The 25916-nt window shown below is 43.7% G+C and overlaps 1 protein-coding gene across 1 annotated transcript in view; it reads right to left on the bottom strand.

Moving 5' to 3' along the window:
- Positions 1-25916, bottom strand: part of STK38L (serine/threonine kinase 38 like) — a 52196-nt gene that overhangs the window by 16567 nt on the left and 9713 nt on the right. Inside the window, exons 2-5 of the mRNA XM_075439249.1 lie at positions 5313-5457; positions 3431-3482; positions 2078-2200; positions 1400-1483 (exon numbers count right to left, since the gene is read on the bottom strand). Of these exons, the coding sequence (XP_075295364.1) occupies positions 1400-1483; positions 2078-2200; positions 3431-3482; positions 5313-5446 (393 nt within the window). The 5' untranslated portion in view covers positions 5447-5457. The remainder of the gene's footprint in view (positions 1-1399; positions 1484-2077; positions 2201-3430; positions 3483-5312; positions 5458-25916) is intronic.

Consider the following 25916-nt stretch of genomic DNA (forward strand, 5'->3'; position numbering starts at 1 on the left):
TCAGACCGGAGGAGGGGGGTGTGTTTCACTAGAATGTACCCTCATCTTGAAGGAAAACGAAACACATACGCATGGAAAACTATTTTTTCACAGCTGTAAGATTTTCATTATTCATACACCAGAAAGCAACTTCTGGAGAGAAAATAGGTACCACTGTTCCAGCTTGGAGGGCTATTTCCAGTGTGCAGCAGCATCTTCTGCATTTCTTCCCCAGTTCTACTGGCCAGGAGCATCTCTACGCGCATGCATTGTTTTCACGGGGCAATGGGTTCTCTCTCTGTAGTAGGCACTCCAACTTTGATTTATCTAGCTCTATCTATTCCTATCAGAAAATATTTCTTTCCACCCTCCACTCCTCAATGTAGGTATACAATATAATATTAAAACCTCTCTTAAAATAATCCAGGGTATTTCCTAGTGCTATCAGGCTTGAAAAAAACCTTAACTTTCTTGTATTTGTGTCCTGTGTTGCTTTCCATTGAACAAACCACACAATGAAAATTACAGCAGATAAAATACTCTCCAGGAAAAATTACAGTCCCAAACTAAACGGAGAGTGTGAGCTCAGCTTCCTCACCACATGGGTGGGGGCAGGGCTTTGACCAGAGGGCCAGACACATCCAGGCTGCTGCACAGAACACACTGCTCCTCTGGTTCCCTATAGTCAGGGTGTGGGCATGAGGAGACAAAACGTCTGCGCCAGGAAAAAACCTGAAGTACCACTGCAGGGAGATGTAATACAAGACCAAATGATGGGTAAGGTTTGGACAGGTAAGGAAAAGTCCTCTCTGATCTGCCCTTTTGCTTGAGACATCCACACTTGATTTCTTTGCTTTCAGGTGCTAAAGTACTTGCTGTGTCCTACCAGGAATTTGCAGTGAATTGTTAACTGGAAAGTAAAAGCAAAAACCAAACCAAACTAACAAAAACAAAGCAAAGCAAAACAAGACAAGACGGGACTAAAAAGCAAAACAAAGGAAAACATAGCTGGTGAACAATGGGACATCTGTTGGTATCTACCCATCAAAAGACAAGACCAAGTACTCTCAGATTTTACTTTGGCACAGCATTACTTTTCAAGAATTTTCCTTGAAATGCAGTTTTACAGATTAAGTACTATAAGGTCTGTGATAATAAAGGAAGGGAGAAAAAATAAGTCTTTGTCACTATTCCAAATTGGTTGTCAATAAAACATTTTTAAAAACGCTGTTACATGACTTTATTTCCTAACTTCTACTTATTCTTTTGTACTGTGGTAGCAACTCGAGCGATACTTTGCACTGCTATACCATTACCAGGGCTACAGAGGGGAAAATATGACCAAACAGTATCTGCCACAAAACTGGCAATTTTCTGGACAGCCTAAGTTTGAAATCTAAGGGACTTACGCAACACAAACCTGCTCTTTCTCCAGCATATCTGCTTTTCTTAGTATCTTCATTGCATAAATATGACCTGTATCCTTCTTCTGAACAAGGCGCACCTATAATGAGAAATATAACCCAATGAATCTTCTCTACCTTAGAAACTAGATGCCAGCATGGAATCTATTGGAAGGCTCAAAATTGCTGGGCATGGAAAAGTTCCTTTGTTAAACATTTAAAAACACATGGAAAAAAGGAAATATTTCTACACCATGTACAACACTAACACTAGTGATGAACAGATAGTCTGAAGTAGTTACTATTTTAGGAAGAGTTAGCAGGCACAGTAAATTCCAGGTAGCTGTGAGATTGTGTCCGCTAAAATTCAGGAGCAGATAAAACCATGATGTGACACGGGGCAGGGAGGATGTTTACGGAGAGGAGCCGTGCAAGTCCACCATTTCAGGGGGCCACATGGCCAACATCCATTTGGGCCAGTAAGAAACTGTTGGGAACTAAGGGCCTTTCCAGGGGCCTTGAGAAATCGATGCACGTAATTCATTACTGGACTTACCACACTTGAACAATTACTCAAATAGTTACTCTTCTGCAATAAAACTTCCCAACTGGAACTTTTTATTCTGCAATTAAAATGTTTCATTTTAATGTTCAATGCAATTTTAATATCCTATTTGAGCAAGAAAGCCACAAACCTCTCCAAATGCTCCTCTTCCTATAACTTTCAAAGATTCAAAGTCATCCAAGCCAAGTCTAGTCCTCTTCAGTCGCAGAAACTCTGTTTCTTTGCGAGCGTGCTGTGATCTGCGTAGTTTTTTCTAAGGAGACACATACACAGAAATTTATAAGTCATTTGACAGTAGAAAGTCAAGCTATACAATCTCCCTTCCCATGGAGTATTCCCTCTCCCATTAGGATTATTGAGAAAATGTAAAAGGAGAAATTTTTCTGAATTTTACAAAGTATGATCCACAAGCAGGGTCTTTTGTATAGAGGAGTCCTTAGGCCCAGTTTCACTTTTTTAGGTGGCTGTTTTATTTTTTTATTACTTAAAGAAACAGTAATTAAAAAAAAAAAATCATACTGGTTCAAACAAAGTACACCAGTCCAAAGGCCAAAGTCACTAGCTAAGGCAAGGACTCTTGTTTTTGGGCAGTCTGAAGGATCAATAAAAGCTGAAACTTGCACCCCACTGAGAAGAGTGAGACAGCCAACAAGGAGCCTAACAGGCAGCAGAGATCAAACTCATGCTATCTACAGTAAAATCTGTTTGGTTTAGGGCAGACAAACACTCGTATTTGAAAGAAAAATCTGTCCAAATCCAGTAATATATTTTCTTCTATAAAAATGTCAATGGGATTCACTCTGAGAGAAGACAAATGCTGTCCTATGCTCCCAAAGATGCTGAGAGGCACCTGCCAGATTTTGTACTGGGATGACAGCGTCATGTAAAACCACAAGATGGCATTACACACCCACACTCACTTTCCTGTCTTCCCAGAAGTTACCGCAGCCACTCTCAGAAATGACCGAGGCACTGCTCCTACCTATTTCCTCGCCTATCCTGAAGGTGGCACAGGCAGCCACGGCGTGATCAGCCTCAGAAAATCAACTTATTGACCAAAGTTCTGGGAGATGCCAACCGGACAGAGATCCCTCCTCATCCATATCCGAACGAAGCAAGGGTGTGCCCAGTTTATCGTTTAAATCAAGAAAAAATGGTTCCGTTTCTTCCAAGCGCATCTCACCTTTTTCTCTTGCCAAATACAATGGCAAGCAATTTTAATCTCTGAAAAGCATGCCATATACTTGCTGTGGCCATAAGTCTCATAAGGACTGAGGGTGGCATGAAAAGCCTTAGCTATTGCAAATAGCGTTCAAGCATACTCACAGCTTCCCTTATAAAGTGTTAGTCCCTGTTTTTTACAGGGGCAGCATTCATTTGCAAAACAAAACTTCCATGTCATGCTAGCTAATGTTTCTGTAAGGTCCACAAATGCCAATCTGAAGCAAAGCAGTCTCTTCAAAGGTTACTCAGGTAGTATTACCTCCTCATCTGCAAGGCCTTCCTCTTCCATAGCCACTTCTAGCTTCTTCTGCCTGCAAAGGGGAGAAATAGGAGACTGGGGTTTTTTATTATTTATTAAAAACAAATGTAACACTGCAGCAAGACAACGGCTTTACTTCATGTATTCCAGATACTAAAGAGCTTGCCTCAAATGGAAACGTGAAGACTTATAGCCCGCTCCATCCATTCACTCATTTGTGACCAAAGCCACTGAAAATGTATAAGCAAATTTAAGCACATATTTATGTATTTGCAGAATTAGGCATTAAAGGTCCAAACACATAATCACTCTAATGACTTCCATTTCTTCATACAATCTTGTTGAAGTAAGGCTGTTTTTATCAATTAGGATTACAAATCAGAACAAACATGTTGTTTTCACCGTTTCTATCTCAGCTCTACCTCCAACAGCTCAGCCAGCTCCAGCTTTCACCCCCAGTCCCAGCCTTGCTGGCCTCTCCCTCGTCATTCACCTGGTCCTGATCCCCTTACCCTGATGCCAACTAACATCACGCCCCAGGATTTGCCACCATCTCCTCCCAGTGCCCTGCCCAGGCCAGGGCCCACCGGTCCTGGGGCTGCTCCGGCTCGTGCCGCGCCAGGCTGGGAGGGTCTGAGCAGGGAGTTAAGCCCGGGAGCACCCCACCGACGGCAGCAGGACCCCTCTTCCTCCACCCATGAAATGCTTCTTTACGACTGTCTGGGTGCAGCTTTCAGAAAGCCAGTTACCCGTTAACAGAGGCCAGGAGCTCGAAGGCTGGGTGCCAGGCCGCTGGTGTCTTTCTGCACTTTGGGAAGTACAGCAGGATCTCCTAAATTAAAGGCCCTTGGTAGACAGCCTATTCTCGTAACAAGAAGCAGCTCAATTACATGGGATAATGACTAAATATGATGAAGAGAGAAACCCTGCTGCTCAGCTGAAAACCCCTCAATTAAAAACATATTACCAGGGGAACAACAATTTCACATGCTGATGACAATCTGAAACACAACATTCATTATAATCAAATGCTTGGTGTTTTGACACTTAATTCAAGTAGCACTTCACCACAGCAGAAGCAACATCGGGCACTGATGAGAGAATTTAAAGTGAAGATGACCAACGCATACTCTCACACAAGGAATACCAGTCAACACCACCCAAGAGGAATTTAAAGGTGGGTATTACATTATCCCCAAAATTCTTCCTGCCCACCCAAGAGCCTGTCAAACCCTCCATCACCAGCCTTGCACTCTTTCCTGCTCCTTACTTCCACCTCAGACCACCTCCAGCTCTCTGCCTCCTTTCCCTACCCCACCACCCTCTCAAATACCTCTCCTATCAGCCTTGTTCTCTCTTACACACTCCCTTCTGCAGGGTTTACAAGTCTTGCCACGAGCTCCACAGGTCAGAGCATGAATAGACACCATGAGCCACTGCCTTACATGAAACCGAGTCACCAACCGTCAGCAGCTCTGCAGCATCTACCCCTGTAGAGTTTATTCCCTGTGGCACGCGTGGAGGAATCGGAGGTCACCAATCCCACACACAGAAGTAGAAACCTCACACGTGCTGCAAAGTAAGACTGCACAGTGCAGTTTCCACGAGAAAGCAGTAATTTGGTGAGGACCTAAATTGTATGAGAACGTCAAAAGCAGAGGTGCTTGATCACTCAGTGACTGCTTGGTGCAGTGGCTCACAGATCTACCAGCACAACCAGCAGCTGAAAGGTAGCCTGTGCCCTTCAGGGATTAGCTCCTCACTACCAAGTACAGAAAAACTTCTGAGAGCTGTTCTGTGCACAGGGATCAAAGTGCCCTTGAACCCGCCAAAAGCCAACCAAGAAAAGCTGAAGACGAGTGAGAGGAAGCAGAGCCAGTACCTGGTTTCTCTCTCTTCGTGCTGTATAATTAGGTTGCTGTAGAAGTTCTCCAGCGTAAGTTTGGCCACCGTCACTCTCTCCCGGGTGTGGTTACTCATGGGAAAGGATGTTGTAGTCCCTGCAGTCATCGCCATGGTAACATGTACTGAAACAGAGCATGTCAAATCATTACTCACTTGAAGAAAGAATTCAAATACATATATATTTTTTCCCCTCTTTCCCGCTCTCCATCTCCAAATTCTTAGACACTACAGAATTTACAGGGAAGGCACTGTTCCTTAGATATAAGAAACTCCATTAAAAAAAAGAATTGTAAAATTATCCCAAGATAGCAGGAGGACTTACTACCCACTCTCTAAAAAAATAACAACATGTTGGCAAAACAAAGGGTGAATCACAGCAAAGAATTATGCAGGCTACGGGCAGCTCACCCAGCAGCGCTTGTCCACAAGTGAGGAGAACGTACCTCCAGCGGGCTCGAGCCCAGCCTGGGGGAGAGAAGAGGCAGCGGAGCATGGGAAGGAAAAAGGGGAAGCAAGAGGAGGACCTGGCAGCTCCCACAGCTGGACATGGCACAACTCTGACAATTTCAGACTCCAGAAATGCTAAGTACTACCAAAAGGACAGGATAAAAATGAAAAAGTAAATGGACAAAACCCCTAATCTCATCCAGAAGAGAAGCTGTTTCAGGGACAGAAGATAGCCATTAAATACCTTGGAATTTTCAAGCTGCTCAACAAAATTACATGTGGACATTTGGGGGGATTTCTAGAAATCATCACATGAAAATGAAATAATGGAATTGCTGTATTTGAAATGGATAACTTCTGTTGCCGTTTTGGTTTTTTGGGAGGTTTTTTGTGTGCGGTTTTTTGTTGTTGGTTTTTTGGTTGTTGTTTTTTTTTTTTTTTTTTTTTTTTTAAGCAACTATCAACCACCAAGAATAGAAAACCCTTCCCCGTCAGAAGGCCATTAGACAACCAGTCTTTCTGCCCGCTTCCTTTCCTACCACCTCTGTGCCATGCCACCGATTAAACTACTGCTTTCTGGAGTGGATGCTCCTACAGAACGCCACATGTTTGGATTCTCAAAGTCAGGGGAGAAATCTTAGAGCAACAGACTCCAAATGCAGCTGTAAATATGTCAGCCAAGTAGATAAAGTACTTACAGGTCAGGTCACGTGCTCACTGAGCACTTAAAAACTGGGGAGAAAGAGAAAAGGCTGCTCTCTGACAGCTTTCATCTTGAACCCATAGAACCTGGATGTACTAGAACAATGCTTTTAATGCTGCGAAAAGATGTCTTGGGGCAGTCCCGAGTCACTTGCAGCTGGTCTAGGGAGGCCAGGGGAGATGAAAAAACACCCCACAGTTTGTCCTAGGACTCATGCCCAACCTGCGAGCAGGCTGAGGTGCTTGAGGAAAACTGCTGTTCTGCAATGCAGGGGAGCCACGAAGAGCAGCATCTCAGCCCCACGCTCGTTTGTTCAGGTTGTTGTGGGTCTGTGGTGTTTTGGTACACAGAATTACATACACTTCCTTTTGATTATTTACGTAATCCTATTTCACCAGGGGATTTCAAGGAAGACAAATCCCAAATTAGGTTTATGATCTTCAAGCAGATCCTTAATACCTTTTAAGGTGAACCGATTAAAAGTTTCATACAGAAGAGAATTTGCACACCCACACTGGACAGGAAGATAGTTTAGTTTTGCTCAGGGTTTTTTGTTTGGGATTTGCCTGCTGCCCTCTGAAGACAGCATTTCATCTTGTGGAGTTTTAATTGGATTTGGTGCAACAATAAGATATTTGTTGCCAGACACGCAGCTGCTGTGTCACAAATAAAGGCGCTGTATAGCATTCTGTAGATATTATTTTAGCTGTGTATTTTGGAGTGTGCAAGATGCCAGAGTTCTGAGAATAAAAAAGTATCTCTCTATACATATAAAAAGAGGTTTTAATAGCACTTACAGCTGCTTTAAGATGATGTCAATATTTCTATTTTTCAATCAATCTTTTATCCCCTTCACTTTTCTACTATAGAAAGATGAGAGCTGTCAACTTTTAATATAGTCTTTACTAAAATTAAGGTGTTCTACACACAAAGATGTACCCGTACAGGACACTTCTCCAAAAGTTGGGAGAACTTAGCTGTGCTCTCCCTATTGAGTCTGTTGTACAGTATTACACACTCTTTCTCCCTTGATAGGCAGGAAAAGATAAATACAAAACAGGTATCCGAGAGCAAAAAAGACAGCATATTGACACACCCAAATCAAACAGAGCAACTGCTGACCACACGCTGGCATCTGCGATTAAGTTATTTCAAGAAACGATCTCATAGTGTAAAACCCCGCCTTCTGATCATTCTGGAGTGTCAGGAAAGTGCAGCATTAGCCCAGGCTTCAAATGGATTAACCTTTACTTAAGGTATAATGAGTGTACTTTAGCACTGGCAAGTAACAGCATATTTATCCTTCGCCTATCTTGTATTCCTGGTAGGACAAAATAACACTGCAATTTTGTTTCCTGTTAATTTGTTTTCCCCATGCTCCTATACCCACAAATGCAGACATTACCAAATAGCAAACCTAAGTCACTTGATTTTATTAAGCCTGTAAAAAGGAGATAACAATCCTGGCACTAGCACCCCATGCTATAAATAGCGGGGCTGATCCTCACTGTGGTTCTACAGTGGGAAAATACAGACAAGAACCCAACCCGTAAGCTAGCGAGCTCAGAGAAAGCTATTTAACAGAGAAGAAACTTGTATTGACTTCACCATCACACCACGGGGCGAGCCCACCAAAGCAGGAGGGATACATCACCAGAAGCATTTGCTTCCAGCAGCCCACCAGCCCTGCCTGTGGACCATGCCGTACCTCAGCACGACATTTCCTTCAGACGGAGCTTACTTTGCATTTGCTCAGTTTGCAACTGGTAACCCCAGTTAGCTCTGTCACTGTGGAAAAAAAAAAAATAAAAACACCTTTGTAAAACCAAGAAATGCCCTGAGCTCTCCAGGTCCCCAAAATAATTGGAAAAGAGCACAGACCTGGCAGGAGACACAAGGTACCCCGCAAAATCCTACGTCAACTCACAGCCAAGAAAACCTCTTCACCCTTTTCCCTCTCACTTCTCTGCTGCCAGTAACAAGCCCACAAACAAAGCACAAATCCACATCCCAAACAAAACATTCATTTGGGAGTAACCAAGTAAAATTCTTAAGTATGACCTTTATAAACAAATGATGCCGGAGGGGAGGGAAGGAAGAAGCTTCAAAATGGGGCCTTTTATTGACAGCACACTACTTCAACTGACCTCACCACATTAACGGGAATGTTTTGAAAAGGTGCCACCCACTGTTCTTGGAAACACCCTCAAAAACCTACTAATTCACCCAAATCCATGTCATTTACATAGCAGAACCATTCTACTCCTGCTGCATCACTGGCCTTGCATTCGGCTCCCTGGACAACGAATAAGGTCCTATTAACCAGCCAGCCTCATTTGGCCAGAACTCCTCTGGCTGAGGAGGAACAAAGACCTTCCTTTCCACAGGGCCTGTTACTTCGCAAAAAGTGATAAACCATCGGCTCAAACCAATCTAATAACAGCAGCCACCGAGGAGCCCGCAGGATGATGTCTCGGAGCTGCCAGAAGTAGAGACGCCGTATGTGCTGCCTGGCCCAGGAAGTGAGCCCGTGCCTCCTGGGCAGATGGCTGAACTCACCGCAAGAGCCTTCTCCTGCTGCCTGCCCTGCTCAGCAGCAAGCACCTATGGGCTGGGCACAGAGGAGAGGGATGAGGAGCTGCAGATGTAGGGTGACCAGGGAACGTCTTGCCCCATGAGTCAGGCAGGACAGCAGCACGGTGGGGAGAATCACAGAATCACAGAATAGTAGGGGTTGGAAGGGACCTCTGTGGGTCATCCAGTCCAACCCTCCTGCTGAAGCAGGGTCACCTACAGCAGGCTGCACAGGACCTTGTCCAGGCGGGTCTTGAATATCTCCAGAGAAGGAGACTCCACAACCTCCCTGGGCAGCCTGTTCCAGGGCTCCGTCACCCTCAGAGGGAAGAAGTTCTTCCTCATGTTCAGACGGAACTTCCTGTGCCTCAGTTTGTGCCCATTGCCCCTTGTCCTGTCACTGGGCACCACTGAAAAGAGCTTGGCCCCATCCTCCTGACACCCACCCTTTAGATATCTGTAAGCATTTATAAGGTCCCCTCTCAGCCTTCTCTTCTTCAGGCTGAACAAGCCCAGTTCCCTCAACCTCTCCTCGTAGGGGAGATGTTCCAGTCCCCTCATCATCCTCGTAGCCCTCCGCTGGACTCTCTCCAGTAGCTCTTCATCTTTCTTGAACTGGGGAGCCCAGAACTGGACACAGTACTCTACATGAGGCCTCACCAGGGCAGTGTAGAGGGGAAGAAGAACCTCCCTCGTCCTGCTGGGCACACTCTTCTTGATGCACCCCAGGATCCCATTGGCTTTCTTGGCAGCCAGGGCACACTGCTGGCTCATGGTTAACCTGTCGTCCACCAGGACGCCCAGGTCCCTCTCCGCAGAGCTGCTCTCCAGCAGGTCCACCCCAAGCCTGTACTGATGCATGAGGTTGTTCCTCCCCAGGTGCAGGACCCTGCATTTGGCTTTGTTGAACCTCATCAGGTTCCTCTCTGCCCAGCTTTCCAGCCTGTCCAGGTCACGCTGAATGGCAGCACAGCCTTCCGGTGTGTCTACCACACCTCCCAGTTTGGTGTCATCAGCAAACTTGCTGAGGGTACATTCTAACTCTTCATCCAGGTCATTGATGAAGAAGTTAAACAAGGCTGGGCCCAGTACTGACCCCTGGGGGACACCACTTGTTACCAGCCTCCAACTAGACTCAGCACCGCTGATGACAACCCTCTGAGTTCTGCCATTCAGCCAGTTCTCTATCCACTTCACCGACCACTCATCCAGCCCACACTTCCTCAGCTTCCCTAGGAGGATATCATGGGAGACTGTGTCGAAAGCCTTGCTTCATGAAGTCAAGGTAGACAACATCCACGGCTCTCCCTTCGTCTACCCAGCCAGTCATGTCATCGTAGAAAGCTATTAGATTGGTCAGGCATGATTTCCCCTTGGTGAATCCATGCTAACTACTCCTGATAACCTTCTTTTCTTCCACTTGCTTGATGATGGCCTCCAGGATAAGCTGCTCCATCACCTTTCCCGGTGAGAAGTTGAAGGACGTTCCTGAGGGATGAGGGAGAGCAGGGGGCAGGAGCAGAAAGGGGACAGCAGGCCCAGTGCTAACAAGCTGGAGTCTTCAAGAGTCTCCTCTGAGCAAGTCTCTCCTGACCAACCATCTCCTTTCTGGTATAAAAATGCTGCCTGGTCTAAGCATATGTTTGGTCTTCTTACTCCCAGATGGAATTACTTCCTGATGGTAAGCAGACAAAGGTCAAGCAGTTTTTATTACAACTTCAGTCTGTGCTCCCATCTATCATGACAGCTCTAAGTCAAACCCTCAATTGATTCTCCTGAAAGCATTTCCACCACTGAAAATCCTACACCCAGCTTCTGCTACACAACTGGTAACTCAAAACTCATGTCCTCTCTGGAGCGCTTCTTGGCAGCTCCCATAGTCCATCATTAATGTTTTCATATTAGACTACTGGACTAAGACTTCAATTAACGAGAGCAAAATCACTGAAGCGTCCAACCCCACCGGCTACAACTCAAGATGAGGAGAGATGGAAGAAATCAAGGCACCTAGAGAAATTTCCTCCCCCAAAAGAAACACTTAGCACTTTGTGGGATCATTTTCTAATCTGGAAGGGATGAGAACACAAATGTGGGATCACTTTCTAATCTGGAAGAGATGAGAAAACAAAATCCAAGCCCCTCGCACATCGTCTACAGCCTTCACAGCCCCAGCTCGGGGCATCCAGGATGCGTGAAGGTGAAGGAGAGCACAGAGCTGCCACTCGGTAGGAAGGAAGGATGGAGGTTTGACACCATCAGTAATTTTAGAGCCTATTTCTACATATCCAGATACCTCTAGAGAAAAGAGTTTTTCTTTTTCTCTTAAAGAGAAAAGGATAACAACAGATGAAACTGGATCCCAACACAGATGTGCTACAAGATGTGAAGAAACTTGCTTTATTACCCCATGGCATACTTTCCAGCCTGTAAAATGGAGCAACAGGACACAGATGTGCAGTAGAGAGCATAGGCATAGCACTTCACATCACCCAACATTTGAACTGTTGTGATGGTGAAGATTCAAATACTTCGATAGTAAAAAGAAACAAAGAAACAAACAAATAACAAAACACACCAAAAAAACCCAACACTGCCCCCAAAGCAGGTAAGTTCATAATTTCAGATCCTTCTAAGGTATCCTTCTAACATTTCAAATTTACTTTTTTAATGATTTCTCACTTCAGTGAGAATATAAATACGTGAGAGTATGCTACGAGCAGTGAAAACTGAAACCAATCTTTCTAGCTATCTTCCTTATTAGAGGGTTTTTCACATTTCTCAGGATACTACAGTCAACTATTTGATCAGTTCTTGCTTTCTCTTATGCAGACTGCCAGTGCAAGAGCAAGTCTGCACCCGTTAGACAGTGGTAGGTATCACAACTGAGTGTCATTTTTGTAAGACCGGGTCTGAAGGTGCCAGCCTCTTTACAGGCAAGTCTCCTGCACAACTGTGTTATATCATATAGCTTGTCCTTACTATCAAATAAGGCTGGATCTACACTATCAAATTAATCTGGACCTAAGTCATACAATGGAAATATAACTCTTCTTTTTTCAAACCATGCACGTTGTATAATTCTACAGCAGCCCTAGAACAAATTTACTCTGGACTCATTACTCAGTGCATATTTAAATTAGGGAGCAAACACCATACACAATTCTCTGAGAGAAAAGCATGTTTTTTTTTTTTCCACGTGACAGACCGATGCTACTTGCATCAGCCTGCTGGGTCTCCAATTCAGATTTAAAATGTAAAGCTACATACATGTTCAGCAGGACAGGGAGCACAAATGCTTCCTCCCAAAACAGCTACATCATTTCACAAAAAGGCCGGCAGTGACTCATTTATACACCCAAGGCTGCCCCTAAAGCCCAGCAATTACGAAGACAGTTCACTGTTGCAGTAGAAAGGGTAAAACTGCAAAGTTTATAAAGTTTCCGTTCACATTCCAAGGGAATTGGGCTCTTCAGTGAAAACCTCCGGTTAAGGCAGATACTGAAACGTATTTCTGCCTTTCAGAATCCCCATTTTCACAGCATGACACATTTTGTCATTTGACTTGCTCCTGAAAAGACGCATAAAAATGGCATTTTCAAGAAGAAGGTAAACGAGAAAGGAAAGCCAGGCTTTCAGCATCAGACCTGTTCCAAATTAAACATATATAGCTCAATAAAGCAAGTACCTTCAGAAACGTCAGCTATCACCACCGTGCGCAGTGCCGGAGCTCTTCTGGGCGAGAAGCTAGAGCGGACTTAGCAGTACTACTTGATTCTTTACAGACAACACAGCAAACCAGCTCACAAATTCGGGCACTAAAAATCGCCAGTGACAAGGATTGTATTTCACAAATGAAGTGCTATCTAGGAAAGCCGCATGGATACAGCAAGGCTTCAAGTATGAGCGCCAGCCCTGCTGTCTCCAAATTGTTTGGATTCTCTTAAAGAGAGACAGGAGATGTAGAAATATATATAGATATATATAGATATATATATGAAAAAACCAACCCACCATACACAAATAACAGCATGATTCACACCAAAAGGCAGTGGGCAGGGACAGATACATGAAATAAGCAACCAGAGGCTCAGCAGGATGAGGTGGCATGACATACCAGCAAGAGAGAGGGGAGGAGCAGCAGCTGGAGCAGCAGCCGCCCAGGCACCCCGAGCAGCTTCTGAAACACGCAACTGTACATGGTGTGAGCGGACACACAAACAGAAAGCAAAGATAAAAATGCTGTACAACAGCTGATAGCTCCCATGATGAAACAGAAGGAGAAAGTTGTCATACTGTGGTATCAGTCTGGAAGGAAACTGACTTTCCTCATTGTAGTTTCTGCTAGCAGAAATTTGGCAACTGCATTATGCATATTTTCACGACCCAATTGTTTATATTGAACCTCCTCCTAGAGAGGTTCCCTGCCACCTTTTTCTACAACACACTTTAAATCCACTTCCAAAGCTTTTGAGAAGCCTCCAGAAATAAACAAAACACTACAGGATCCTGAAGTCTCCGAGCAACAAGCAAACAAGAAAACCCCATCACTCCAATCTACATCAATTAGGGGTCAGTATTTTTCAACTCTTAGAGCCTGATCTTAATACTTGTGTTTAGTAATAACATAGCTTTCCATGTTCAGAATGGAGCCTTGTCCAAAGTTTACTTTTGTCAATATAAAAACCTCAACAGATTTTGACCTAATATTGCTATTCTGGCATCTGGATGATGCTAGTTGTGCTACTGCTGTTACTGAAGTTCAGTTATCAGATCAGCACATTTGCCAAAAACTGCTCTGGGGTATGTTTCAGAAAGAAAAATAAATATTACGTTCCTACATAATTCATGCTTTCAGTAGTATCACCATTCACAAGCCCCTATTTTATTTAATACGCTACCTGAAGGAAGCAACATTCCCTGCCAAATAAAACACATCAGATACTTCACACGCATATTCTTCTTCAACATTATTGCCAAGACCAGATCACTCCGACACCCTCTTGTTTTTGCAACAGTCCCCATCTGAGCAGGGAAAATGAAATAACAAGACTGCAACAAGATGTCACTGACACTTTATCATTTCATTTGCCTTATTTATACACTACATTTCATTTAGCTTGTTATTCATTCCCCAACGTAACTTCTGTTCTAGTAAGTTTTGCTACTTCAAAGTTGCAGAATGAATTACATTTGTCCTATTTAAAGTAGCACTAAGAAACCAAGTAAAATTAGCCCTGTCAGAACAGGCTTTGCTATTTAAAAGCAAAACATGTTCGAACATTTTAGCCATTTTAAGTCATTCTTGCTTTCCCCATGGAGCGTCTGGGTGAGTTGCCCGTTATAGCCACAGCTAAAAGCAGAGCGTGCCCCATGACTCACCCGGCTCCAGCTCATAAACCAAAAAGAGTGGGCACTCCTAGCGCCCGACCCCCACGACCGTGAGAAAACCTTGAGGAGACATCCACAGGCACACTGGCCTCGGGGACGGAGACGCCACATGGGTCCTGCAGCCTCGGCCGCTGCTGGGACCGACAACACCAGGGAAAGGCGGGGGACAGAGCACCTCGGGGTGTCAACGGCTGGCTCCAACATGCCCCCTAAAGCTCCAGAAGGGCTTTTCACCCCATGCACACAAGTAAAAGTTGCTTTCAAAATGAAGGACATTACCCACAGGGCAGAATAGTAGACTCCTAAACCTATAAATAGCCGAAAATGTCAAGAAGGGGTATTGAAATGTCAAGGACGGGCTCTGAGAAGACCAGGCAAAAAAACCCCTCTGAAAAACACCAACAACCCCCCCCCAGCAAAGGCCACGGTTGTATGCACACTGTAAGTTGGCATTAGCCAGTGCCGTTTCCCAAAGAAGCCGTCCCACTTTCCATCAAACCATCTGTTTGTTTCTCTCCCGCTGTCACTCGATGCTTTGTGCCAGCAGGAGAAGCTGCGTAACCTAGATTGGGGAACTGCACCACGCTGAAATGACTTCTTTTAAAATAGTTTTGGTGAGGCTGGTTTCGCCTGCGTTGACTGAAAAGGGCCACCTTTCCCCAGGCTGAGCCCATTCATTCCTTCTGATGGAGTTTGTCCGAAAGCCAGAAGCAAGCAACAAGGCCTCGTCTTTTAATTTGTCTCACAGAAACTAATCTCACAAATCATTCCAACACACCCTCAGTAATGATAAGGAAATATTTCCTAATATGGAATAAAAACTGAAGATTGGAGTTGTGCTGCACTCCAGGATTTCCTGTTATTCAACGAAGCTGAGCAGCAGAAGTCTCCCATGAACAGCGGCCGCGATTCAGTTTTCTGCTACTTTCAGTGAGCAGCAAGCATGGCTGACAAGCACAAATTCACTTCCCTGACGGGAAAAAATATGGGTTGGGTGAAGCCATGTATGTATATACAAAAATATACATGTACACAGGTCTACATACATAAACTATGTATATCCACACCTATATAAAATATACACACTTTGTTTTCTTCCTTTTAATCTTTTGTTCACTTCAAGTAGCAAAGAAACTTTTGATCCACACATCATAACCTTTGCTATCACTAACAATGGGAGACTGGTCACCTAAAGTTTAGAAACACAAACCCATTAATAAGGTCCCTTCCATCTCTGCTCCACTTGCCTCAACCTTTGGCAATACAATTACATTCCTTACGCTCTACTATCAATAGCTCCGTTCCAAAGTTAAGAGTACATTTTGAGACATCCTGTACTTAGAACACTCACTCAGTGTTGAATGACTTGCAATGACATACCAAAAATCTTCATGAGTTCAGTCCTTTCAAATAAAAAGCCCTCTGTAAAGATAATGAGTTAAGACAACATCATCATTTGGGTTTTAGCAGTACCCACTCACATTCCTTTACTCTGCATCTGTGCGTGGCTGTAAGGCAGGACTCCCCCTACCACCCCATTAACCTCATGTAGAAAGAGAGGAGCGAACAGCGAGGTTGTACTTCTGCTCCATCAGCAAAGATGGAGGGCTAGAGCTAGGAACAGGAAGGGAAGAGAGGTGCTGCTGTATCCACGCTGCTCTGCCTTCCAAGGAGTGCTCCAAATGGGAAGTCAGCTCAGGACAACACCCTGGGCGACTAAACAAAGCACAAGATACGATGAGGAGACTAGACTTGCAGTCCTGCGCAGCCACCCCTCCCTTCCAGGGTTTACCACAGCATCCAAATTGATGCATTTTAATTTACTGCCAACAAGAGAAATCAGTAACTTGCTGAAAAGCCAACAACGCTGTGCAGTGAAATGGCATTTCACAGCTTGCTTTAGCTTACTTGTAACTCTCCTTTCTCCTGGCTCTCCCTAGGTTTCATAGCGTTGCAAATCTTTGTCCTCATAGAAGTGTCTAAAAACAGGAAGCTCGTCTATCTGCTGAAGTAATTGCATTCCTGTGCACTTAAGCATTTTCTCAGCTTTTAGCAGGTACTCGCATCCAGGCCTATTCAAGAAAACATTGTTTTAAGATCTGCTAAATTAACTGGCATAAAAAAAGCCCATGCTAAATATTTTGCTGCAATGTTTTGGATTGTGAAATAATTACCAACAGAGCAAGGTCAATGACCAAAAATCTGCTTCCTCCTCAGTTACTGGTTTTCTGGATAAAATTATACTCAGGTGTAGTGAAAGATATTGTCCCACTCCAAAACACGTACAACTGTCTAAAAACAAAAATCAGTCACAGTGAATTTCTCTACATCTGGCTCGCTCATGGCCAAGAGACACAACTTAGGACAGAAGTGAAGAATAAGAGGCGGAGCTTCTAAGACAGCACCTGCATTGAGTTTCCTTGAAATTGTAATACATTTTCAGCTTTGATCCAAGAAACTCTAATTTCAATTTTTAGGCATGCTGTAAAGCCTTTCTATTTTCTAAGGAGCCTAGGCAAGCAGGAGCAGAGAGCGGCTTCACTTTTGGGAACCAGAAGGGACTTTTGTATTGGAGAATGCTGGAGAATCACAGAATGGTAGGGGTTGGAAGGGACCTCTGTGGGTCACCCAGTCCAACCCTCCTGCCGAAGCAGGGTCACCTACAGCAGGCTGCACAGGACCTTGTCCAGGCGGGTCTGGAATATCTCCAGAGAAGGAGACTCCACAACCTCCCTGGGCAGCCTGTTCCAGGGCTCCGTCACCCTCAGAGGGAAGAAGTTCTTCCTCACGTTCAGACGGAACTTCCTGTGCTTCAGTTTGTGCCCATTGCCCCTTGTCCTGTCACTGGGCACCACTGAAAAGAGCTTGGCCCCACCCTCCTGACACCCACCCTTCAGATATTTATAAGCAGATATTTGTAAGAGAAGAGGGCACTAAGATTTTTTTTTTTCTTTTTACTGATGTATGTTTGAATCCCTGACTCTTGCTAGGCTCTTTTTAGATCACATCAATCAAATTAGGTATAGTAATCACACATGATAAGTCTGTGCCAGCAAAGGAGCTAAACGAGATGCGGAACATCAATGACCAGCTATGGCCTGTGCAATGCCTCTAGTCAGGGTTAATGAGCACAACAGATCCCTCTGGCCTTCAAAAGCTGCAAACGCAGGCAGCGCATCTTGTTAGTATATGCAATACTGGAGAACAGATGTTTGCCCATTCAAATCCCACTACAACAGTCCATTTCCTTCACTATGATTTTTGGAGGAGACAGCTGTTGACACATCAAGCAGACTACCTCGACAAGGCCCAGGATACAGCAAGATCAAAAGATGTGTGTGGTCTCTTGACGCAAGAGAGGAATACACGTTGCCACCTTCCTAGTGCCTGAAGCTGGGAAACAGATTTGGAGCAGTGGGGATGGAGCTGTGCCATACTCTTACCAAACCATCAGGAGCTCTGGCCATCAGTACCAAGGGTGGAGAAAACAATATTATTTCCTGAAGGAACCATAACAGCAACATCTAATCGCTACAGGGGTAACAAGGACAACTGAATAGAGAGCATTACTATCCTGCCTTTTTATCAGACTGCTTCAGGGGTAAACAGTCAATGCAGCTGTGGTTTTGCATTTCAACACTTCTATCACTGAGAACATATACATCACTGCATCAATCTGCGTATCACTTTGGGAACAAAAATACACTGCTAGTGGGTAGCTGGGGCTTATCCTTCTGAGATTTTGATGTTTAGTTACAGAGAAAAACAGCTCTTTCAGTGGCAGACTCCCAGAGCCTTGCCTTCCTGAAATCCAAGAGTCTTTCTGCAGCCTATTGCTTAACATCCCAGCTGCTCATCTCTTCCTAGGGCTGAAGAGTGACCAGAGGAGCACTTTGTTATAGCTACGTGTATATACATGTGATCCTCCTACACAATCGCATATGCACCCTTCTAGAAAACTAAGAGAATGGCAAAAAGGAAAAGGCAACAAAAGACTTACACCTAGGTGAAAGATGATGAGGTTTGTGATGGGCGTTAGTTCCCTGTGGAAGGTCACTCTCAGCCTGGGAAACTCACTCAGAATGGGTGGTGTTTTCCTTTAAATTTATCTCAGAGCTTTGATTCTATTATCTGGTTTCCTAGTTGCAGGACAAGAGAGGCAAAAGCAGGGTGTGAATAACAGCTCTGGCTATATCCAGCTGCATGAGAAAGTGAGAGGGAAAAGGATCAGAAGACATCTGCTCAAGTGTCTGTAAGGCTGTATGTAGCTGCTACAGTTAAACACGCAAGAATAGGCAAATTTCCAGATTAAAGATAAATAAATTAAAGAGCCCAGTTTCATACACTTCGAAGATGAAAGCGATTATGGCAAGAATAAGAGAACAAGACGACAACTTCCCTAGGAGCAAACCTTTCCTACCAGGAAAGCCTTCAGAATAGAACAGTCTTGCAGCATGCCCCAAGGGCTAAGCACATGCTCTTGACAGAGAAAAGGAGCAAGACTCATCAGTAAGAAGGACTCTACATGGAACACGGATCACCTTGTGCAAAGGTTTGGGCTTTACAGGAAAATCGACGGAAAAGCAACACTTATGTTCCTGCAGAATGGCTCTCACTGTTCCTTTCCAAGGTGGAAGTCTGTATTGCCCTGTGAGGTGACCAAGTGTCATTGTGCCTCCACTTCTTATCTGTCAAGTGGAGATGAGGACAAGTGGAGTCACCTGCAGGAAATTCGAACAGAAATACCAGTTTAGTGCAAACAATGTGTAAAGATGGAGACTGGTGGAGTGGCAAATACAGAAGTCTTTCAGGCAGTGATCTGAAATGCTTGACAAGTTGGATACAACCAGCTATTTCCCATAAATAGTAACCAGACAAAAACCCAAATAAGCCGTAGGAAGAATGAGATCATTTCCACTTCTGAAATGTTATTTAACATTAATGTTTCCTTATGGGGATGGGCCCCATGCACAAGGGCCTTATACAGAAAGGATAGACATTGCTGCCAAGTTCTGTTTCAAGGAGTGTCAGTGCAGGTCTATGAATTGTTTCTCAGAGAGACAGATTCCTGCCTCTCACTTCGCTGATCCCTCCAGTCCTGACCATGCACTCCTACAGTTTTCCCAATCATGCAGCCACCGGCCAGTCACGTGAACTCAGCAGCCTGACAAAACTGAGCTACCAACCACCCCCACAGGCATAAAATCAGAAAGTTGGTTTGTCCCACCCTCCAGCTACGCAACTGCTAAATGCAGTGAAAGAGGAGTAATGAAACATAGACAGGCACAGAGGAAAGGGGGAGAACAGCACTGTCCCTTTTGCAGGCACACAAATTTGGACTACATCCAAGCAGGGTTTGGATATACTTTTGGCTATGGGAGGACAGGGCTGTCCCCTTTCACAGTGGCCAGTTATATCAGACTGGGCACAACACAGAATCCAGAGTCTGATGGTAACAACTGTTAAACAAACCTTAACTCTCACCAATGAGTCACATTCTTCCTGCACCAACTTTTGCTAGTTCCATTTGGAAACGAGCTGGTGGAGAGGACAACTTTGCAAAGCTTTCAAAAGACAGGCTATAACTACTTCTTACATTCCCTTTACTTCAGGCCGCAACAATACAGAACACAATTCAGTTGATTTTGATGAAAGTACTTATGGTGAGACTGAGGATGATGAACAGCTGAACATCTGTCCTCTAGCTAGCTTATCAGGTGCTGCATTCTTCACAAATAACCCCAGCTATATTTGCAAAAAGACCAGGAAGGGTTTGTACTATGTCCTGCTTCTGCTTGCTTTGCAAGTCATACCAAGTGCCCCTCCTGGAGTGTTGCTCGATTCCTGCACATTGAACAAAGCCCAACATGGACAAGCAAACTCACACAGTAATGCTGACATGAAGCAGAAGTCCACGCTATGCAGCAGACACAGACATAATTTGTGCTCCAATTTGTATAGCTTTATGCTCCCTCAAAGAACACCAAGAGCAAAGACTTAGAGCAAAGTCTGGTACCTGATCTACGGTAACATACCAGGAACATCCACCTTAAAGTCCATTCTAATTTCTCACTCATTCCTTAATGCCTCTTCTCTCATCCAACTCAATGACTCCAATACTGGAACATCTCCCCTACGAGGAGAGGCTGAGGGAGCTGGGCTTGTTCAGCCTGAAGAAGAGAAGGCTGCGAGGGGACCTAATAAACGCTTACAAATATCTGAAGGGTGGGTGTCAGGAGGATGGGGCCAAGCTCTTTTCAGTGGTGCCCAGTGACAGGACAAGGGGCAATGGGCACAAACTGAGGCACAGGAAGTTCCATCTGAACATGAGGAAGAACTTCTTCACTCTGAGGGTGACGGAGCGCTGGAACAGGCTGCCCAGGGAGGTTGTGGAGTCTCCTTCTCTGGAGATATTCAAGACCCGCCTGGACAAGCTCCTGTGCAGCCTGCTGTAGGTGACCCTGCTTCGGCAGGGGGGTTGGACTGGGTGACCCACAGTGGTCCCTTCCAACCCCTACTATTCTGTGATTCTGTGACTCTACCAGAAGAGTTACTAGCAAAGGCATCCCTAACACAACCTCTAATGGTGACTTGAGGCAGACAAATCTTTCTCCAAAACACACAATAAATTCCTGATATTTGTCAATTATGCAAGAGTTGAAGTTATGAATATTTTGAGTTTTCTTTTTCTAATTGCAGATGATGTATGTACAGAAGAAGGATGCTCTTGTGGCTACAACACAGGAAACATTAAGTAACAGATGATCTGGATTCTATTTCACTTCCCATGTGCAAAAACAAACCCTACAGAAAAAAAAAAGAAAGAAAAATATACTTAGGGTGTGCCTCAGTTACCCTACATGAAAACAAACATATCATTCCTGTGCCTAGCAGGTCACATTAGGAGTCTTAATGAGTTCATATGCACAAAGAATCTCTGCTCTTAAGACGAAAGATGCTAAAGAAGTACTACAAAATTATTAACTCATTCTGAAATTACATTATTTAACCTAGCGCCAAAACTTCTGAGATGTGTGGCCCCTTCTTTGTCATTGCACTTCTCTGAGCTGCCCATTCAATCACACTGGACAAATGTTAACTACCACAATCGACTGCAGAAGAAGCATTAATCTATATATTGTGGATTTGGAAGGGTATGTGGCAGGATAAGCAACTGAGACATTTATCACTACTCCAAGGACAGGGCTGAAGGAAGAAAAATATATCCGAAAAGACAATAGTAAGGACAATTACATATTAATATACTGCAAGTGGTCAAGTTTGCCGACAATATTTCCACGTTGAGCTACACTCAGCCTTGGCGAAATGTTGCTATTGTGAATCCAGCAGAAAGCATTCATTTGAATGACTCTCCAGTCAATGTTTACACATTCTGTTGCTTGTATGCAAATAACATTAATCAGCTGTCTTTTAAAGTACTGATAAATAGACAACATTTTGAAAGTTTTAACCGCTTCCTAGCAAAGCCACACATCATATCAGGAATGTATTTTGTCACATTGATATAACACAGGGTAATACTTCTCAATTTCACAAATCACTAGGAAGCAGCTGCTCTGCTATATTCTCTTCACTTCTGAAAATATAAAGAGCACTAAAAAAATAAAGAGAAAGCAGTCTAATAATATAATATTAGTACAGAATCAAAAATATTTACATCTGTGATTCTTCAGATGATTAATTATTGCTTCAACCGAGTCTTAAAATACGTTTCAACTTGCACACATTTACAAAACAAAAACCAAGAAGTACCCCTGGCAGTCAGAAAGGTTCTGTGCAAAAACTAGCAGTTATTACTCCACAGATCATGCCCCAACTGATATTAAGCCCTACCTCCCTAGCCTAAATGCATAATAAAAAATTCATTACTCTCCCCAGGTCTAAGACAACACAGGGATGGAAGCAACATCTGGAGCATAGTATTTTTCCTTTTTTTTCATACCCTTAAGTAAAATCTTGCAAAATAAATTAGTAATAAAATAAATTATGGAAATTTCAGCAAATCCTGAAAGCACTGGGAAGCGGCTCTGCAGGCAGCCTCTGGGAGGGAAGGTGTGCCCTCCCCCTTCCCAGTGTGCCCAAAGCTGCAAAAGACTCTTGGGATTGTTACCAAGCCTCAAGCTGCTTTTCTCTCCGTTGGGTTATTCCTCACATTAATAATGCCAGAAGCATCTTCATCTTCCAACGAACTGGAGCTGCAAGCTTTATTCTGCTTCCCTATATGAGGTATCCTCCTCCCAGCTTTGAAGCAAATCTGTTTTGCCCCTTTAAAGTATTTTCCACCCAGATCTCCAGTTACTTTGCAAAACTGAAATGTAAAACACATCATCTTGATAAAACAAGAGAGCAACTGTACTACCATTGACTACAAAGGAAGGTAAATGAACCCAGGCTCAATCCTGGGAGGATTTTGAAGGTGTATGAGCAAGGGAAGAACTGGACCAGAGAACCATGCCTTGTAACAGCTATCTACAGCAGCCTGGGGAACAGACCCTTCCAACCCCACCCATTTAGTAGCAGAAATAGATCCAAGATAACATACAGTCTCACATAACACTCTCCACATACAGTTCTCAAAATATGAGGACAATTTCAATCTGATTTTAGAAACGGGGAAAGTAAGGTACAACAAAATTAATCAGAGCCACCAGAATAGAAAATAATTTTTAAAAAGCCAACTATGCAGCGCCATACCAGCATCTGCAGCACAAAGTGCAATTTGGAAAAGGTGCCAGAAATCTGAAGGAAGAGCTGAGACATGGAACTGCTGCATTAGTCCTGGCTCTTACCTTGAGTTTAGTATTACAGTCAGATCAGGTCAGCATTGGGGAAAGGCAAGCTGTTTCTCTGGCAAGCCTTCATACAGCTACATGTTTGAAAAACAAAACGTGTGCACTTATGGAACATAAAAATGTTTTATGGAGTCCTATTTTTAACAATAAATGGCACAATGAACTATGGGAAAAACTAGAATTACAGCAGGAAACAGAAAAAAACTCAGCTGACCTGAGCTCGGGGTTTTGCAGAGGTGCAACAGCAGAGGATCTCTGCCTACTTACACTGCTGTTTATATGGGGCGCTGGGGCTTTCACAGCTGTGATAGAGGAAGCACATTCTTCATGCTGTTCTGGAGAAAAACAAATGGATTCTGACTATGCTGTTGGCAAAACGAAAGGAGTCTGTGAATTCACAAGTTTTTGCATGCACCTGCAGAGATATTTTACTAATGTGAAGCCAGCAGAATTTATTATTGTTGAAATTTCAGCTGCTGTAGGAAACTAGTCAGAAGTCACAACAACTGTATCAGAGTGTACGCATGCATTCCAGGCTACACGACTGGAAGTGCACCAGGGCCTTGCTCATACCCATCTTTTTCTCCTGAAAAAGATGTTCACCTCTGTTCTATCAGCTATACTGGCAGAGTTCTAAAACAGTCACCCTCGCAGAACGTAGATGCAAACATCTCCTCCTAGTGCTTTTTCATCTCTGCTGACTACAGAGGACAGTAGAGATGACTAACAGGCTTGGACGTGCAACTTTTAAGCACCCAAGGGTAGGTAGATGAATCCTGCCTGGCAGCTGACATAATGCCAGCTTTCATTGTGATGAGGGTACCTGGAATTAATCTTTGGATTTAGCAGTTTGCATCTCCTGATCATCCCAAAAGCCTGTTACTGTTGGCCATGCATAGAACAGGTTACTCAAGCAATTTTCGAAACGCAGCCTCATCAAGTAGTAGTCCTACAGCAAATGGATGCAACTTACAGTTACAATACATTCCCAGCACCAAATGAAGCAAACAAAGTAAGAAGCATCCCTTCCTCATCCTCACCACAGAGTGCTGGACTCTCCAGCAGAGGAGGATCATTCCGTAACCTGGGTAGACCCAGCACCCACCAAACTTAAGACAACTTGAATTCAACTTTGGTTTAAGCATCTTGTCATTTTTCCACCCTTTAACTCTGGGCACCTCACAGACAGTAAAAATATTCTCCACATAAAGAAAAAAGATGCAGATCTGAAGCCCTTTATACAGTGTTTGCTAAAAATACCTCTTTGGAGACATCCTTTGCCAAATAAGTGCCAAAACTTCAAAGGCTGAGTTATAATGTCGAAATATTTGTAATGCAAGTTTATTATGTTTCTTGTGAAGCATGTCTGGCAGTGGGAGAGGGCATCTTTCAGCTCAAAGACCCGGTCCAGCCAACAACTGGAAATAGCTCTTTGGTGGCTTACGCGAAATGAGTCGATGGATCTCAGTCTAGCTCTCCATAAATTAGGAACCACATCACAAAAGCATCTGTAAGAGTCACTTCCTTTGTTGATATCGTTCTAAAGGCCAAGGACTGAATAAGGTGGGGAAAAAGAATTAACCTCCCTCAAAATCGCACGTTCCTTCAAAACACAAATTGCTTTTACCTAGCATCCTTGATGAAAGTATCCCAGTGTGTTTTTACAAAATATGATCTTTAAGTAATATATGTAACCCCACACTTTCCCAGTAGGAAAAACCAAGGCCTGCTGTCTTTCAACATGCCAGAGCCATGCAAAAGGAGAGTAGCCAACAGGATTATTAATTGACTTATTATATTCCCATCCCACATGCTAACTACATTTCTGCTTTCCGGAGTCAACGAAAGTTTAAAAGCTCTGAAGTATTTGTCTTTAAGAAAATTTAGCATACAAACATAGGCTCACTTTGAATAAACGGCTCGATTTCAAGGCCTCCTATCACTAGGAATATTTGCCTTGTCTTGCCAGTAAAGGGGCATGAAGCAAGTAATACAAACTCTGAAAAACTAAGAAAAAGTTACAATATTTTAAACTCTGCTTTAAGAAAACAGAATAATTTTAAGAGGACACAGATAATACGGGACCAAAATCTTTGATTATGAACATCAATCTTCATTTCTCACAATAAATCACCACAACCCCACAAAGCACTATATAAATTCCAGTGAATTAACATTGCCAGGAAGCAAAGCCGTACGTGTCACATACACAATTAAGAGCAATAGTTTTGGAAAATCAGTCAATTATACGAATTAATTTGAACTTTGTTGCATTTGGATGGCACAAAGTAATTGAATATTAACACATTTATGATTAGGGGACTGGTGCTGCTCAGTGAATGTAGAGAGGCCAAGTTGAGAGAAAAGAGTATGTTTCACTCAAAGACAATGACAGCCTTCTGAATTTTGCTGCTTAGTAAACAGCTGTTACACTGACTGAATGATGCCTGTGAAGTACGCAGGGTCAGACGTGGTCAGTACCTCAAACAGCACTGGATCTTTCAATGTTGAAAAAGTACTTATAAAAAGATCTTGGTACATGCACATATCCTCTCTCTGCCTGTCACTTCAAAAAAAGTCCTAGGCATCCACAACAGAGGCTGGATTACCCTTTGTCAGTCCCCTGTCCCTCAAAACCGATGAGAATTATACTACC

This window comes from Opisthocomus hoazin, chromosome 1, assembly GCF_030867145.1.
Source record: "Opisthocomus hoazin isolate bOpiHoa1 chromosome 1, bOpiHoa1.hap1, whole genome shotgun sequence".
In the NCBI taxonomy this organism is placed as follows: domain Eukaryota; kingdom Metazoa; phylum Chordata; class Aves; order Opisthocomiformes; family Opisthocomidae; genus Opisthocomus; species Opisthocomus hoazin.